At 54.7% G+C, this 12,342-nt stretch overlaps 1 protein-coding gene across 2 annotated transcripts in view; it reads left to right on the top strand.

Moving 5' to 3' along the window:
- Positions 1-5,230: 5,230 nt before the first annotated feature.
- DGKZ (diacylglycerol kinase zeta) overlaps positions 5,231-12,342 on the top strand; it is a 42,314-nt gene continuing 35,202 nt past the window's right edge. Inside the window, exon 1 of one of the 2 annotated variants that reach the window (XM_033411692.2) lies at positions 5,231-5,824. In XM_033411692.2, the coding sequence (XP_033267583.1) occupies positions 5,607-5,824 (218 nt within the window). In that variant the 5' untranslated portion in view covers positions 5,231-5,606. The remainder of the gene's footprint in view (positions 5,825-12,342) is intronic. The other variant, XM_033411685.2, reaches the window with a different exon arrangement.

The raw sequence follows: 12,342 nt of genomic DNA, 5'->3' as shown, positions 1-12,342 counted from the left end.
GATGGACAAGACCAGACAGAACTATGGAGCCGCAGAATTGGCCTTCAAGGGACTTCCCTGGCAGTCCAGTGGTTAAGACTTTGCCTTCCAATGCAGGGGGTGCGGGTTCGATCCCTGGTTGGGGAGCTAGGATCCCACATGCCTTGCGGCCAAAAAAACAAAACATAAAACAGAGACATTATTGTAACAAATTCAATAAACACTTTAAAAATGGTCCACATCAAAAAATAATCTTTAAAAAATAAAAAGAATTGGCCTTCAAGCCCCATCCTCTATCCTCCTCCCACAGCCTCATCTTGACCACTTGATGGGGACCTCATTGCCTGCTGCGGGGCATCAGTTTTAACTGCTAGAACACACAGGCCTTTGCAGCAAGGCCATTAAAGTCTGGGCTCTGGGCCAAAGCTATGATTATTATTAACAATAACTTTTAGCACACCCCCTTTCCTGATTGATTCATCCATTCTCTCTATTAGTCATTCAACAAACTGCCTTCAAAGGTCCCCCAGGCTTGTGGAGGAGGCTGGGGAGTAAACCAGTCATCAGAGTCAGTGTGATGGAGGGGTGTACAGGATGCTAAGGAGATGCAGAAGAATGTCATGTAATTCAGATTCTGTGGGTCAGGGAGGGCAACTTGGACTGAGTCTTAAAGGATGGGTAGGAGTTGGCGAGGTACAGAAGGGGTCAGGGTGTTTGGGGTGGAGAGAATGTCAGGTGCAGACACAGAGCCATGAAAAGCAGGGCCAGGACCCGGTTGAGGCAAGGGGGGTGATTAGCCTGCAAAATTTAAGGAGGCGCTTGTATAGCCCTGAGAGTGAGTACCTCCTTAAATTTGGCACCCTAGGAGCCCCAACTTGCTTCACCCTCATCCCGGCCCTGATAGAAAGTAGGGCCCTTGCAGGGATCTAAAGAAAGAACATTTTATCCTGAAGGTGATAGAGAGCCGCTGAATATTGTTAAGCCGGAGATAATCAGATTTGCCTGTCCTGGGGCTCTGCAGCGGGTATAGTGAAGATGAGACAGATTCTGGAGATAATTAGAAGGAATGATCAACAGGCTTTGACATCAAATTGGCTGTGGAGTGCAAGAGGGAGGGTGGAGCCCGGCATGACATTTAGATGTCTGACTTGGAGGCCACGGTGGTGGTGGATGAGACCTTTCGCTGAGACAGGGAATGCAGGAGGAAGAGCAGGTTTGGAGAGAAGAAGAATTCGTTTTATCGTATCTTGCATTTGAGCTGCCTGTAGAATGTTCACATTAGCATGCAAGTCTAGGGCTTGCCAGAAAGGGATCCCAGGCAGATGAGAAAATTGTCAGCATCCAAGTGGTATGTTAAAGTCTTGGGTCTGGAGGCTTCCCTGGTGGTGCAGTGGTTGAGAGTCCACCTGCCGATGCAGGGGACACGGGTTCGTGCCCCGGTCCGGGAGGATCCCACATGCCGCAGAGCAGCTAAGCCCATGTGCCACAACTACTGAGCCTGCTCTCTAGAGCCTATGAGCCACAACTACTGAAGCCCGGGTGCCACAAATACTAAGCCCATGTGCCGCAACTACTGAAGCCCGCATGCCTAGAGCTCGTGCAACAAGAAAAGCCACCGCAATGATAAGCCCATGCACCACAACGAAGAGTAGCCCCTACTCGCCACAACTAGAGAAAGCCGGCACGCAGCAACGAAAATCCAACACAGCCCAAAATTAAAAATTTTAAAAAACCAAATATTTACGGAGTATCCCTTATGTACATGGCACCATGCTGACCTTGGAGCACAAACAAGACCCAGCTCCTGATAGCAAAGGGCTTGAAATCTAGCATCTTCCCATTATTGAGTTGTGACCATCCGCCAAGCATTGGACTGAGAACTTTACATGTCCAATTAGGAATCAAAATAATCCTAAAGGGTGAGTATTTTTATAGATGAACAACGTGGGGTTCAGAGAGGTGAAATGACTTGACCAAGGTCATACATCTAGTAAGTGGCAAAGTGGGTACTTGAAGACAGGTCTGTTTGGCTTCAGAGCTTATGTTGCCCCTCCAGCTCTCCAGCTCTCATCCCAGCACAGCTTCCTCCCTCCTTCCCCACAGCCGAGCTTCTTATCCTTGCACAAAATCCAAGCACAGTGGGGCGTCCTGGAGCCCAGGGTTTGGCAAGTTGGTCAAAGCATGGTCATCTGCGGTCACCACCCTATGCCTGTCCATCCCAGGCAGTCTTCCCCACCTATGTTAGGAGGCAGGGTTAATCCCCTCGCACAAGCCACCTGTTGACATCCCGCCTCCTCAGCGCTAAGGGGGCACATCCCCAGTATGGCCCCAGTGATGGAGCTGCAGCTCCGCCCTCTGCTGTCAGCCCTGGCAGCTGGCCTTGCTGCAAACACGTGTGATGGCTTTCACGGGGCTAGTCATCCTGCTCAGGTTGCCACAACAAACCCTTTGTTACACCTGGAAACCAAAGCTCTAGCAGCAGGGAGAGCAGCTGTGGGCGATGCCTGGAGCTGGGATGGGCCAGGGCCAGGCTCCAATTCCAGAGGGTGGACCACCCCAGAAGCCATCTGGCCAAATGGGGCACCTATTTGATGTGGGTAACAGGTGCCCCTTGGGGCATTGGGATGGAGGAGACAGGCTGGGAATTCACCTCCAAAGGAGCCCGAGTCTCTCTGTCATCAGAGTGACAGTTAAGAGCATGGGTCTGACGTCCATGCTGCACTTTTGTATGCGACCTTGGCAAATTACCGGACCTCTCGAAGCCTCAGCATCCTCAACTGAAGAATAGTACCCACCCTCCTAAAGCTGCTGTGAGGGGTAAATGAAAGCTTGCACATGAAGGCCTTAGCACAAGTTATGCAGTAAACACTCAAAAGGCATTAGCTATTGTTTTCTGAGCGCAGAGACGATGGCTGCAGTGGTTCCATGGAGAGAGTTGCAGCTGGGAGAGGCTGCAGAAGGTGGTCAAGCGGGTCGGGGTGGGAGCGAGGGGGCTTTCATTTTTCCCTTGGATTCTTGGGAAGAGGGCAGAGCCACAGCTAAAAAATAATGCAGTCAGCAACTGGTCCTAAGTGGGGAAGGTGTGAGGACAGAGTGGAGAAGCTTCACTTTAAAAAGGACTGAGCGGGGAGAGCTTCGAAGGAAAGAGCTGAACAAGAAACCAACCGGCAACCCAGCAGCTAAGCAGCTGTGAGGGAATGTCAAATCCAGCTAGAACTACCATAATTCTTGGTATAGGAGGCCTGGGTGTTTGGAAAATTAGCAATCCTAAAGGCAATCTCAGGGGCGAAGATGTGGGGAAGGAGGAACTCCCAAGTGCCCCAGCCCACCCTCTTCAGCAACAGGGCTTCTTTAGAACTTGGCTTTAGGGAGGAAGCTCCCCTGTGGCCAAGCTGTTTAATGCAATTCCATTTATACCATTCATCCAAGATGGGATTGCTGGACCAGGAGAGAGGGGGGAGGCAGAGCTGGGGCATCTGCCTTTTGGGAGTTTACAGATGAGGGAAACGGGCAAATGTGAGGCTGTTACTGTGTGGCAGGCAGCACGAGGGAGTGGAAAAGGGCATGAGTTCTGGGGCCAAAAGACCTAGATTTAAATCCTGGCTCACCACTCACTCACCTCACCTGAGCTATCTTGAGCAAATAAAGCACTTGAATGACATCTCAGGGTCCTCATCTGTAACATGGAGGAAGTGATAATACCTACCACCCAGGCTTGTGGTAAGAATCAAATGAGATGTTAATTATTGTTAGAGGGTGAAGGGGAATGCCCAGAGAGGGGCCCAGGAAATAGTTATGGGGCTGAAGGAGGGAGACAGCATCTGTAGTGGAGTGCCAGGAAGGGTTCATGGGAGATGTGGCACCTGAGAATGGCCTTGATGGATAGACAGGATTTCAGAGAAGGGGACATATTCCAGGCAATGGGAACAACGTGAGCAAAAGCACAGAGCAGGACAGCCACTGTAGGGCTGGCGAGAGTTGGAGGAGCCTTGAGCAGTACAGCTCTCCCCGCTCTGTAATCCATTCTCTACCTCTGAGAATCTGGTCCTTCCCACCTTCCTGGGCTCACAGTCAGTGGGAAAAGATAAGACAGACTAGACTAGACACTGGGTGCAGAGGGCAATGGGGTCTGGGAGGAAGAAGAGTGCCTTTCAGCTGGAGCCATCCAGGGAGACTTCCTGGAAGAGGAGGCATTTTAGTGGATCCTCAGAATTTGAAGTACAGCAACAGAAGGAGATTTCAGATGAACAATGCTGTACAGCCCTGATGCCAATTCCCAGAATAAGGAACACAGATGAGTGGAAGGAAATGGATGGAATTGGAGGATAGGATGTGGGAAGATCAAGACAGGCCTCAAATGCCAGGCTGAAGTATAGGCAAGGGGGAACCACTAAATACTACAGAGGAAGAGTAAATGCTGCGGTCAAAGGTTGACTTCAGAAAGATGAGTCTGGGGTAGTAGATAGGAGGCATTAGACCTGAGAAGCTAACCACGGTCCCACCATCATCCAGACGTAAGGCTCAGGTGAAGAACACCCCAATGACAAGAGGATATGATGCAAGGAGGAACCATGGGATTTCCAGGGGGAAGAAGACCCCAAGGAGACCTCTAGTCTTTCCTTCCGGAGTTGGGTCCCCCCCTCTCCCGACCCAGGAGGCTGATTCAAACTTCTGGGAGACTCTGGCCCAGGAGCCTCAGGGGGGCAGGTCACAAGAGGCAGCTGGGCCTTGAGGAGGCTGCCAGGCTCCAGGGTCCGGAAGCTCTCCATCCCACACCCACTCCGAGCTGGGTCCCTTTCCCGGATGGGTTGAGAAGAGCTCTAGGCGTAGAGGCAGTGTTGCCGGCAATCGGGTCCATCCCCACATTCCAGGCGTCCGAGAGTATGTTCTCCTTCCTGTGCCCCTTCCCCAAATCGAATTGGGTCTGTAAAGTCCCGTGGCGCCGACGGGGTTAAAGCCAGCTCGTGTCACCGCCCCCGCCACCCCACCTGCCCGCCGCAGCGGCGAATGCCGAAGCCGGAAAGCGCGGGACAAGGTGGGTATATCACAGCCGCTGAGTGACGGGCGGGGCGGTGATTGGCCGCTGCCAAGCTGCAGGGTACAGGGGAGGGGGCGCAGGGGTGGGCTTTGGCGGGCGCCCAGGGCTGGGTTCGTGCCCGCCGCCGGCTGGGCCGGGCTCGCTCCTCCAGTGCCCGAGCCGGGCTGGCTGGGCCGGGCGGCGCCCTCCGCACCGGACCCCGCGGGCTGGCGGGTGTCTCTAAGGTGACACTCCGGTGCGCGTCAGCGGCGGTGGCTGCAGGCGCGCGCTCATCGCCCGGGCTCTGGCTCCGCTCAGGCTCCGGCTCCAGCCGTCCGGGGGCCGCCCCAGCGCTCACCACGCAGCACCCCGACACCCACCAAGACCCCCTCCCGAGGGGCCCGGGAAGATCCCCGCCGGCCTTTCCGAGGCGCAGCGTCCAGCAGCTGCCGCTCCCGTCGTCTGAGCCCCGGCGTCGGGAGGGGCGTGCGGGACCCGGCGCTTCCCTCCCTCTCCGCCTCGCGTTCCCGGGCCCAGGAGGAAAGGAGACTGAACTTGAGCAGGGAACCCCGAAAGGCCGCAGGAGCCTCGGGAAGAGGGCGGCCTGAGGATGGCCGAGGGGCCGGGCGGCGGAGGGCCCCGCGGGGACGGGGCTGGCGGAGGCTGCCGCGCAGCCGAGGAGGAGGTGGTGCGGCGACGCTGCCGGCGGGGGGCGGAGGCCGAGGTCTCGCAGCAGCAGTGGCTCGAGGCGCCCCGGGGCATGGCCGCTGGACCCCCGGTGGAGGAGCGGTTCCGCCAGATGCACCTACGAAAGCAGGTGTCTTACAGGTAAGAATGCGGGCAGAGGGGAGCCCAGCGCTTGGGACCACTCCCCTTTTCAGTCAGCAGTCATTGAGCGCCTGCGGCTTGCCTGACACTGCTCTAGGCCCTGGGGATTCAGAAATGACTACCAAGGGGTCTCTGCCTTCTGTGTCCAAGGGGGAGCTTCTGGGACCCTTTCTCTAATGAACAGTGAAAGCCCTGTTCATTCAACGTGAAATTACTGATGCCCGCTGTGTGCCAGGTACGGTACTGGGCGCTGAGGGGAAAAATAACCAAGACATGATCCTACGAACCTCCATCTGCTGGGGAGAGCCAGGAGATGCTCCTGGCTCTTCTTCTAGGGGAAAGAGGGACCCCCTACTCATTCAATAGGCCTTACTTGAGCTTTCCTGTAGGCTGACCCTGTGCTAGGCACTGGCCTGTGGAAGTGACCGAAATGATGCTTGCTGCCACCATGGCTGAGACCCTGCTGCCTAGAGAAGGGGAAGGAATCCCCTCCTGGACCCCTCTGCCCAAGCAGACCTTCACCGGCATCCCAGTGGCAGACTGAAACTTGCACTCCCACCCGAATCTTCTTAAACGTCTTCTGCCTGTGAAAGATTCCCAGCCTCCCAGGTCCCACCACCTACGCCCAGAGGAATCAGCTGGAGCGGGCCCCAGAGACCACTTTTATGATTTGGGGTGGGGTGGGGGAGGACTGCCCCTCAGTAAGGGTGCCTACGTTACACAGAGGAGGGATCTGAGGAGGGCGGTGGAGGCAGGACAGGGGCGGCCCTCGCCATCCTCTTCCTCTCCCAGACCACAGCCTCAACCAGGACTTGCTGCCCCTCTAAAGCCCCTGGCCCAGAGGGACCTTTGAAGGGTCCAGCAGGGACAACGAGGTGTCTGCAGTCCTTGAAACCATCGGCCTGTTTAGAGAGGACAAATTTCCTGTTTACAACCCGAGGACTTGGGATGTGTCTGAGGCTGCCCTGCTACGTGGGGCTTCTGGGAGGGTGTTTCATAAAACTGACCCAGTCCTGGGAGCTTGAAGGACCCCACTATTTTTAATGGCTATGAGACCATCGGGCCTCCATCACTTGGGGGAAGATGAGAGAGAACAGGAGGGGACTTTTCCACCATCATGAAGTGAGATGCTCGGAATAAACGGGCAGGAAGTTGCGTTCCCATGGGCCCTACCTTCACTGTCTGGGGTCTATAGGAGTCGGGAGTACACTGAGCTACGTTACTGAGTTCTTCTAGAACACCGTGCTGAGAGAAGGGCGTCGTCCGTCCCCTAGCTGCAGAGGGAAGGGCCCCTGAAAGTCCCCTGGGGGAGGAGAGAGTACAAAGAGACTGATGGGTGATGGGGCATAGAATAAAAGAAATATTAGTCTGGGAGTCGGGAGGCCTGGCTTGTATTCTCACTCTGCCAGTGACTTGTGTGTCCTTGAGCTAGACAATCTCTCTTTCTCTCTGGGCCTCAGGTCTTCACCTATGACATAAGAGTGTGACCCAAGGTCAGGAACAAAGAGCATCTGGAGCTGAAAAGGAAGTCAGAGTGCCAGAGTGGGGTAGAGGCTTAGAGGGATGGGGGCAGAGAATAAGCAAAAGGCTGAGATAGAAGATGCTGTGTGCGCACACTCACACACACGCACACTCAGAGATAGCCACAAGGGCTGGGGTTCCCCCAGGGTGGTTCCTGAATGGAGGCCCCTCCACAGCCCAAACTTGAGGCCTCTAGTCACTAAGGATGCAGGGTCACCAAGCTGTGGCTCCTCTCTGACTGTGAAAAGATCAGGAGGCCTCCGGGTCACCTGTGTGAGGGCTGCAGAAGAAGCACCAGGGCGGGTGCCAGCTGTCACCCCTGGACAGATCAAGTGAGGCACCTCCTCATACCTTGCGGTTAGGCCAGAAGCTCCATCTTAGGACCAGAGCAGGACAGAGCGTCAGGTCAAGAAGAGCACCCTGGGTAGAGGGGAGAGGAAGCCCTGGGAAAGAGACAGAGCCCTGGGCTGCCCAGGGGACCCCAGTGGAATGACTCAGCCCTCCCCTGTGGCTGCCATCCTAAACAGCCTTGTGACCAATGCTGCTCTTCCTCATACAGGCCGCTGGGGGCTGGCAAGAGCCAGGCCCACGGTGGCCCTTCCCACATCCTCTGCCTGCCACAGTTCCACGCAGCTCTGGCTTGCAACTAGACCTCCCACCCCGCTGTGAGGAGTTGCTAAGAAAAGCAGTTGAAAGCCATTCACAGACAGAAAAGGCTTTTAGACAGAAATGCGGGGGCAAAAAAATCCGAGGGCGAGGGGTGGCAGCAGAAGCAGGATTGAGGCCTGGCTGCCTCTGACATAAGTGAGGATGGGGATTTTCAGCAGCACAGTAGGAGCTTTTAGGGACGTGGAGGTTTCTGGGAAATAGGTTCCCTTTACCCCCACAGCTCTGGTGTGGGCTGGAAGCAGCCCTGGCAGCTGTCTTAGGGGGATGGAGAGATGGCAGTTCTCTGCCAGTGGAAACTCTCGGGGAGAGGGAAGTGGGAGGACATCTTGTGTCTGCATCTGGGCCTGAGGAAAACTCCCAGACACTCAAGGAAGTCCTAAATGCTCAGGGTTGGGCTCAAGGGACCATTGGAGGGTGGCCTCCAGCCTGGGAGAAGCCAGGGGTACAAGGGACACTGGATTTGGTCTGAAAGGAGCAGTCAGAAGATGCAGAACTTGAACCTCTGGAGATAAGCCCAGTGGTTCCCAAATCAGATCAGCTGAGCATCTCTTTTAAAATCATTTCTAAAGCCCTTCCTGGAGATCCTGTTACAGAGAGTCTGGGATTGGGCCTGGGCATGCCAACTTTTAAAAACCTCCCCAGGTAATTTTGACAGTCAAGTAGGTTCAGAAACCACTGACTTCACCTGCGGAGAAGCTGGAGGAGAGAGAGCAAGGGTAAAGTGTGAGCTGGATCACTGGGGTGTGGCTGGTAGGGGGCTTCCCAGTCCTGGGTGCTTTTGTGGCCCTAGAAAGACCTTGAAGGAGGGTCAGCACCTCTGTCTGCAGCTCTGACCCTGGGCCAGACACTGTATGAGATGGAAGCATGAGATAACATTCTTCTCTCAACAAAAGTATGATTCCATCCAGGGCCAGACAGTAAATATTTCCAGCTTCGCAGGTCACATGGTCTCTGTCACTTTGCTCTGCCGTCACAGTGTGCAAAAGCCTCCACAGACAATATGGAAACCAATGAGCGTGACTGGACTCCAGTAAAACTTTATTTATAGACACTGAACTTTAAATTTCATATCATTTCTACTGTCACAAATATTCTTTTGCTCTTTTCCAACCATTTAAAATTGTAAAGACCATTCTTAGCTCACAGCCATACAAAATCAGGCAGCAGACCAGATGTAGCCCTTGGCCATAGTTTGCCAACCCCCGATCCAGCAGATGGGATGGGACAAACACATGGGAAAGACAGCTGATGGTGGGCATTAGGAATTAACACGGGCATTGGGCAAAGTGGCACATGCATTGCACTGAGAGAGGCAGTGCAATGCACATGCATGCAGTCTTCAGGGTCAGAGAAACCTGGGTTCGAATTCCAGCTCTGCCCCTTGCTAGCTGGGTAAATCACTTTCACCTCTGACCCCATTTCCTCTATGGAAAATGGGAACAATAATACCTGTACAAGAGGGTGGCTGGCAAGATGAAAGAAGATAAGAGATGTAAAGTTCCTGACTTGTAGCGTGGGTGAGACACAAGTTAGATCTTCTGCCCTCTATAGCTGGACCTTCCTGTGGGTTGGGGCCGGGGAGAGGTTCAGGAAGGCCCCTGAACGAGGTTCACCCTGAGTGATGGATGGCTGATGAGACCTGGGAGTGGCAGAGTTTAACAAAGGGTAAGAGCAAGGGCTGAGCCTCTGTGCACGTCCCAGGCTGCAATCCTCCCCCTGCCCCCTCCACCCCCACGGAGGGGCTTGGGGGAAGCGACTGGGGGTGCCAGCTGGCAGGGGAGGGTGCCCCCTGCTGTGGGCATGGGACTGTGGGTACCAAGCTCCTCGAGGGAGGGGCACCTGATCCAACTCTCCCTGCTGCTATTTACCAGAAGCTAAAAATAACCAAAGAGTGACAGGGAGATGGGGCCGATTTGTAATTTAAATAGCAATGGGATAAAGCAAAGAGCTGCAAGAGATCACATTCTGTCCTGAATTTAAAATGCAAAAACCGGGGGCAGAGAGAGGAGCTGGAGCTGGAGGAGGGGGCCCGCTGCCAGAGGAAGCAGGAAGCTGGGGGTCTATCGTTCTCCTTCCTTTGGGAAGGGCGCGGGCCCAGGCCCGGCCCGGAACTCCTTCTTCCCCTCAGGGACCCAAGATTCTTGCTGACTCGTGAGTCAAAGGCCAGGAAGGCTGTGCCTAGAGGTGGGGCCAGGCTTATGTGAAGGCGGGCGTTGTAGGGTTGGGATTCCAGAAGGAGGGTCTTATCTGAGCCTATTTTAGCCCAGGATGCTTGAGACAGGCCCCCTCAGCATCTCATGCCCCGCACCTCCCGCACCAGGGGACATAAGTCCCTTGGGCCTTTTGGAGGGGAGCTGGGAGGACCAGTTCCAGCAGAGGCACTTGAACAGGTTCTTCTCTGCTGTGCTGCTAAAAAGACATCAGGAAGCCTGGGTTAGAGTCTCATCTTTGCTTCAGTTGGTGCCATTTCAGAGCAGGGCATACCGAGAAGCCCCCAAGGATCCAGGTCCCAAGGACAAGGGTTAGCACAGGCTAAGGAAGACCTGTCTTTTTTTTTTTGCGGTACACGGGCCTCTCACTGTCGTGGCCTCTCCCATCGCGGAGCACAGGCTCCGGACGCGCAGGCTTAGCGGCCACGGCTCACGGGCCCAGCCGCTCCGCGGCACGTGGGATCCTCCCGGACCGGGGCACGAACCCGCGCCCCCTGCACCGGCAGGCGGACTCTCAACCACTGCGCCACCAGGGAAGCCCAAGACCTGTCTTTAAGGATGCACAAAGTGGGTAGGGAAGGCACCGGGAACACATCTGGTTTCTGCTGGGCCCCACTGTGCTTAACCAGTGTTCTTGGCCTACAGGTGTTTGGGGAAGGAAGACTCATCTGGACTCACAGAATAGGGGGGGATTTGAGGATCACTCGGCAGCATCTTACAGATGAGGAACTGAGCCTCAGAGAAGTTAAGCAATTTGCTAAGACCGCAGTCAGTAACTGGTAGAGCCAGGATCCAGACTCAGTTCAGCTTCACTCCAAACCCGTTGTCAGGCTTTCAAGGGCCTGGACGTTCATCCTTAAGGCTCTCTTCTTTTGGCTCTGTACTAAGTGCACATATCCCTGGGATGGGTAATAGCAAAGGGGTGTGAGGGCTGGAAGGTGGTTCTGCAATCAGGGCTTGTGATCCAACAGATGGGGACGGGAGGCTTGAAGGACAGGAGACCTGCGGATCTTGCCCTGGGAGCTTGGTGCTGCAGTCCAGGCCCGAAGCAGCAGGAAGCTCCTCAGGGCAGATCTAGCTGACCCCGAGCAAGGGGACAGACACCCAAGCTCCTCTGCCCTCCAGCCTGGGGACCTGGAAGGTGCCAAAGGCAGTTTCCAAGAGCGATCATGGTTTGAGGGACCACGCTTCACTGCAGAGCTGCCTGTGCTCTACCCACAGCTCTCTTGCCCCAGTGGGAAAGGGTCCCCAGCCCCTCCTCCAGATTTCCTCCCACACGTGACTTTAATGAGGCTACCCAGAAGGAGCCTAATCAAATTTCCATCTGTCACTAGCCAGCAGCACCTGCAACCCAGCTCAGGTACATCTGTCTCCTCTGTGGGGGTAGAGGCCCAGAACCTGGGCAGGGGCCAAGGTCAGCAGGTGCTTTTCGGCTCTAGGTTGCTCCCAAGGGCCCCCAGCAGGTACCTGGATCACAGGCTTAGTTGCTGGGAAGGGACATGGGCTCCCAAAGTCCCTCATGTCTCACCACAGCCACTCATGCGAACGGGAAGCCAGCCCCCCTCCCTCTGCTCTGCTTGCTTGACAGCTATATTCAGCTCATTCCGACTTTCATACGAAGTTACTAAGCACGTACTGTGCACCCCGCACAGAGCTAGGAGCTACACTGGGTTCAAGACTCTTGTAAGGAGACAAGACTCATATGCACAAAAGGTCACATAATAGAGGAATATTTGGGGGGAACAAAGGGGAGTGTCAGAGACACATCAGTGGGATGGGAGTGCTGGCTCTGGAGCAGCATTCGACACTTAGTAGGTATTGATATTTATAAAATGTTTGTCATATGAATGAATGAGTGAGTGAAAACCTGGAGATCAGGGAAGGAGATTCAAATGAAACTGTCAGAGCTAGACAAGATCTTAGAAATCATCTGATCCAACCCAGAGATGTTAAGTGATTTGCCCAGCATCACACAGCAAGGGCTGGGGTTTGAACCAACTCTTTCCACCTTCCCACTTTTGCTCTTTGGGCTGGGGTTTTGAAAGATGGAGATTTTGATTGGCCAAGATTTATGGGCAGACAGGGCAAGGAGAGCAGCATAAGCAGAAAGAAATGGCA

This window comes from Orcinus orca, chromosome 8 (assembly GCF_937001465.1).
Source record: "Orcinus orca chromosome 8, mOrcOrc1.1, whole genome shotgun sequence".
NCBI lineage: Eukaryota > Metazoa > Chordata > Mammalia > Artiodactyla > Delphinidae > Orcinus > Orcinus orca.
Note: the sequence above shows the minus strand (reverse complement) of the source record. Positions and strands in the feature narration are given on the sequence as shown.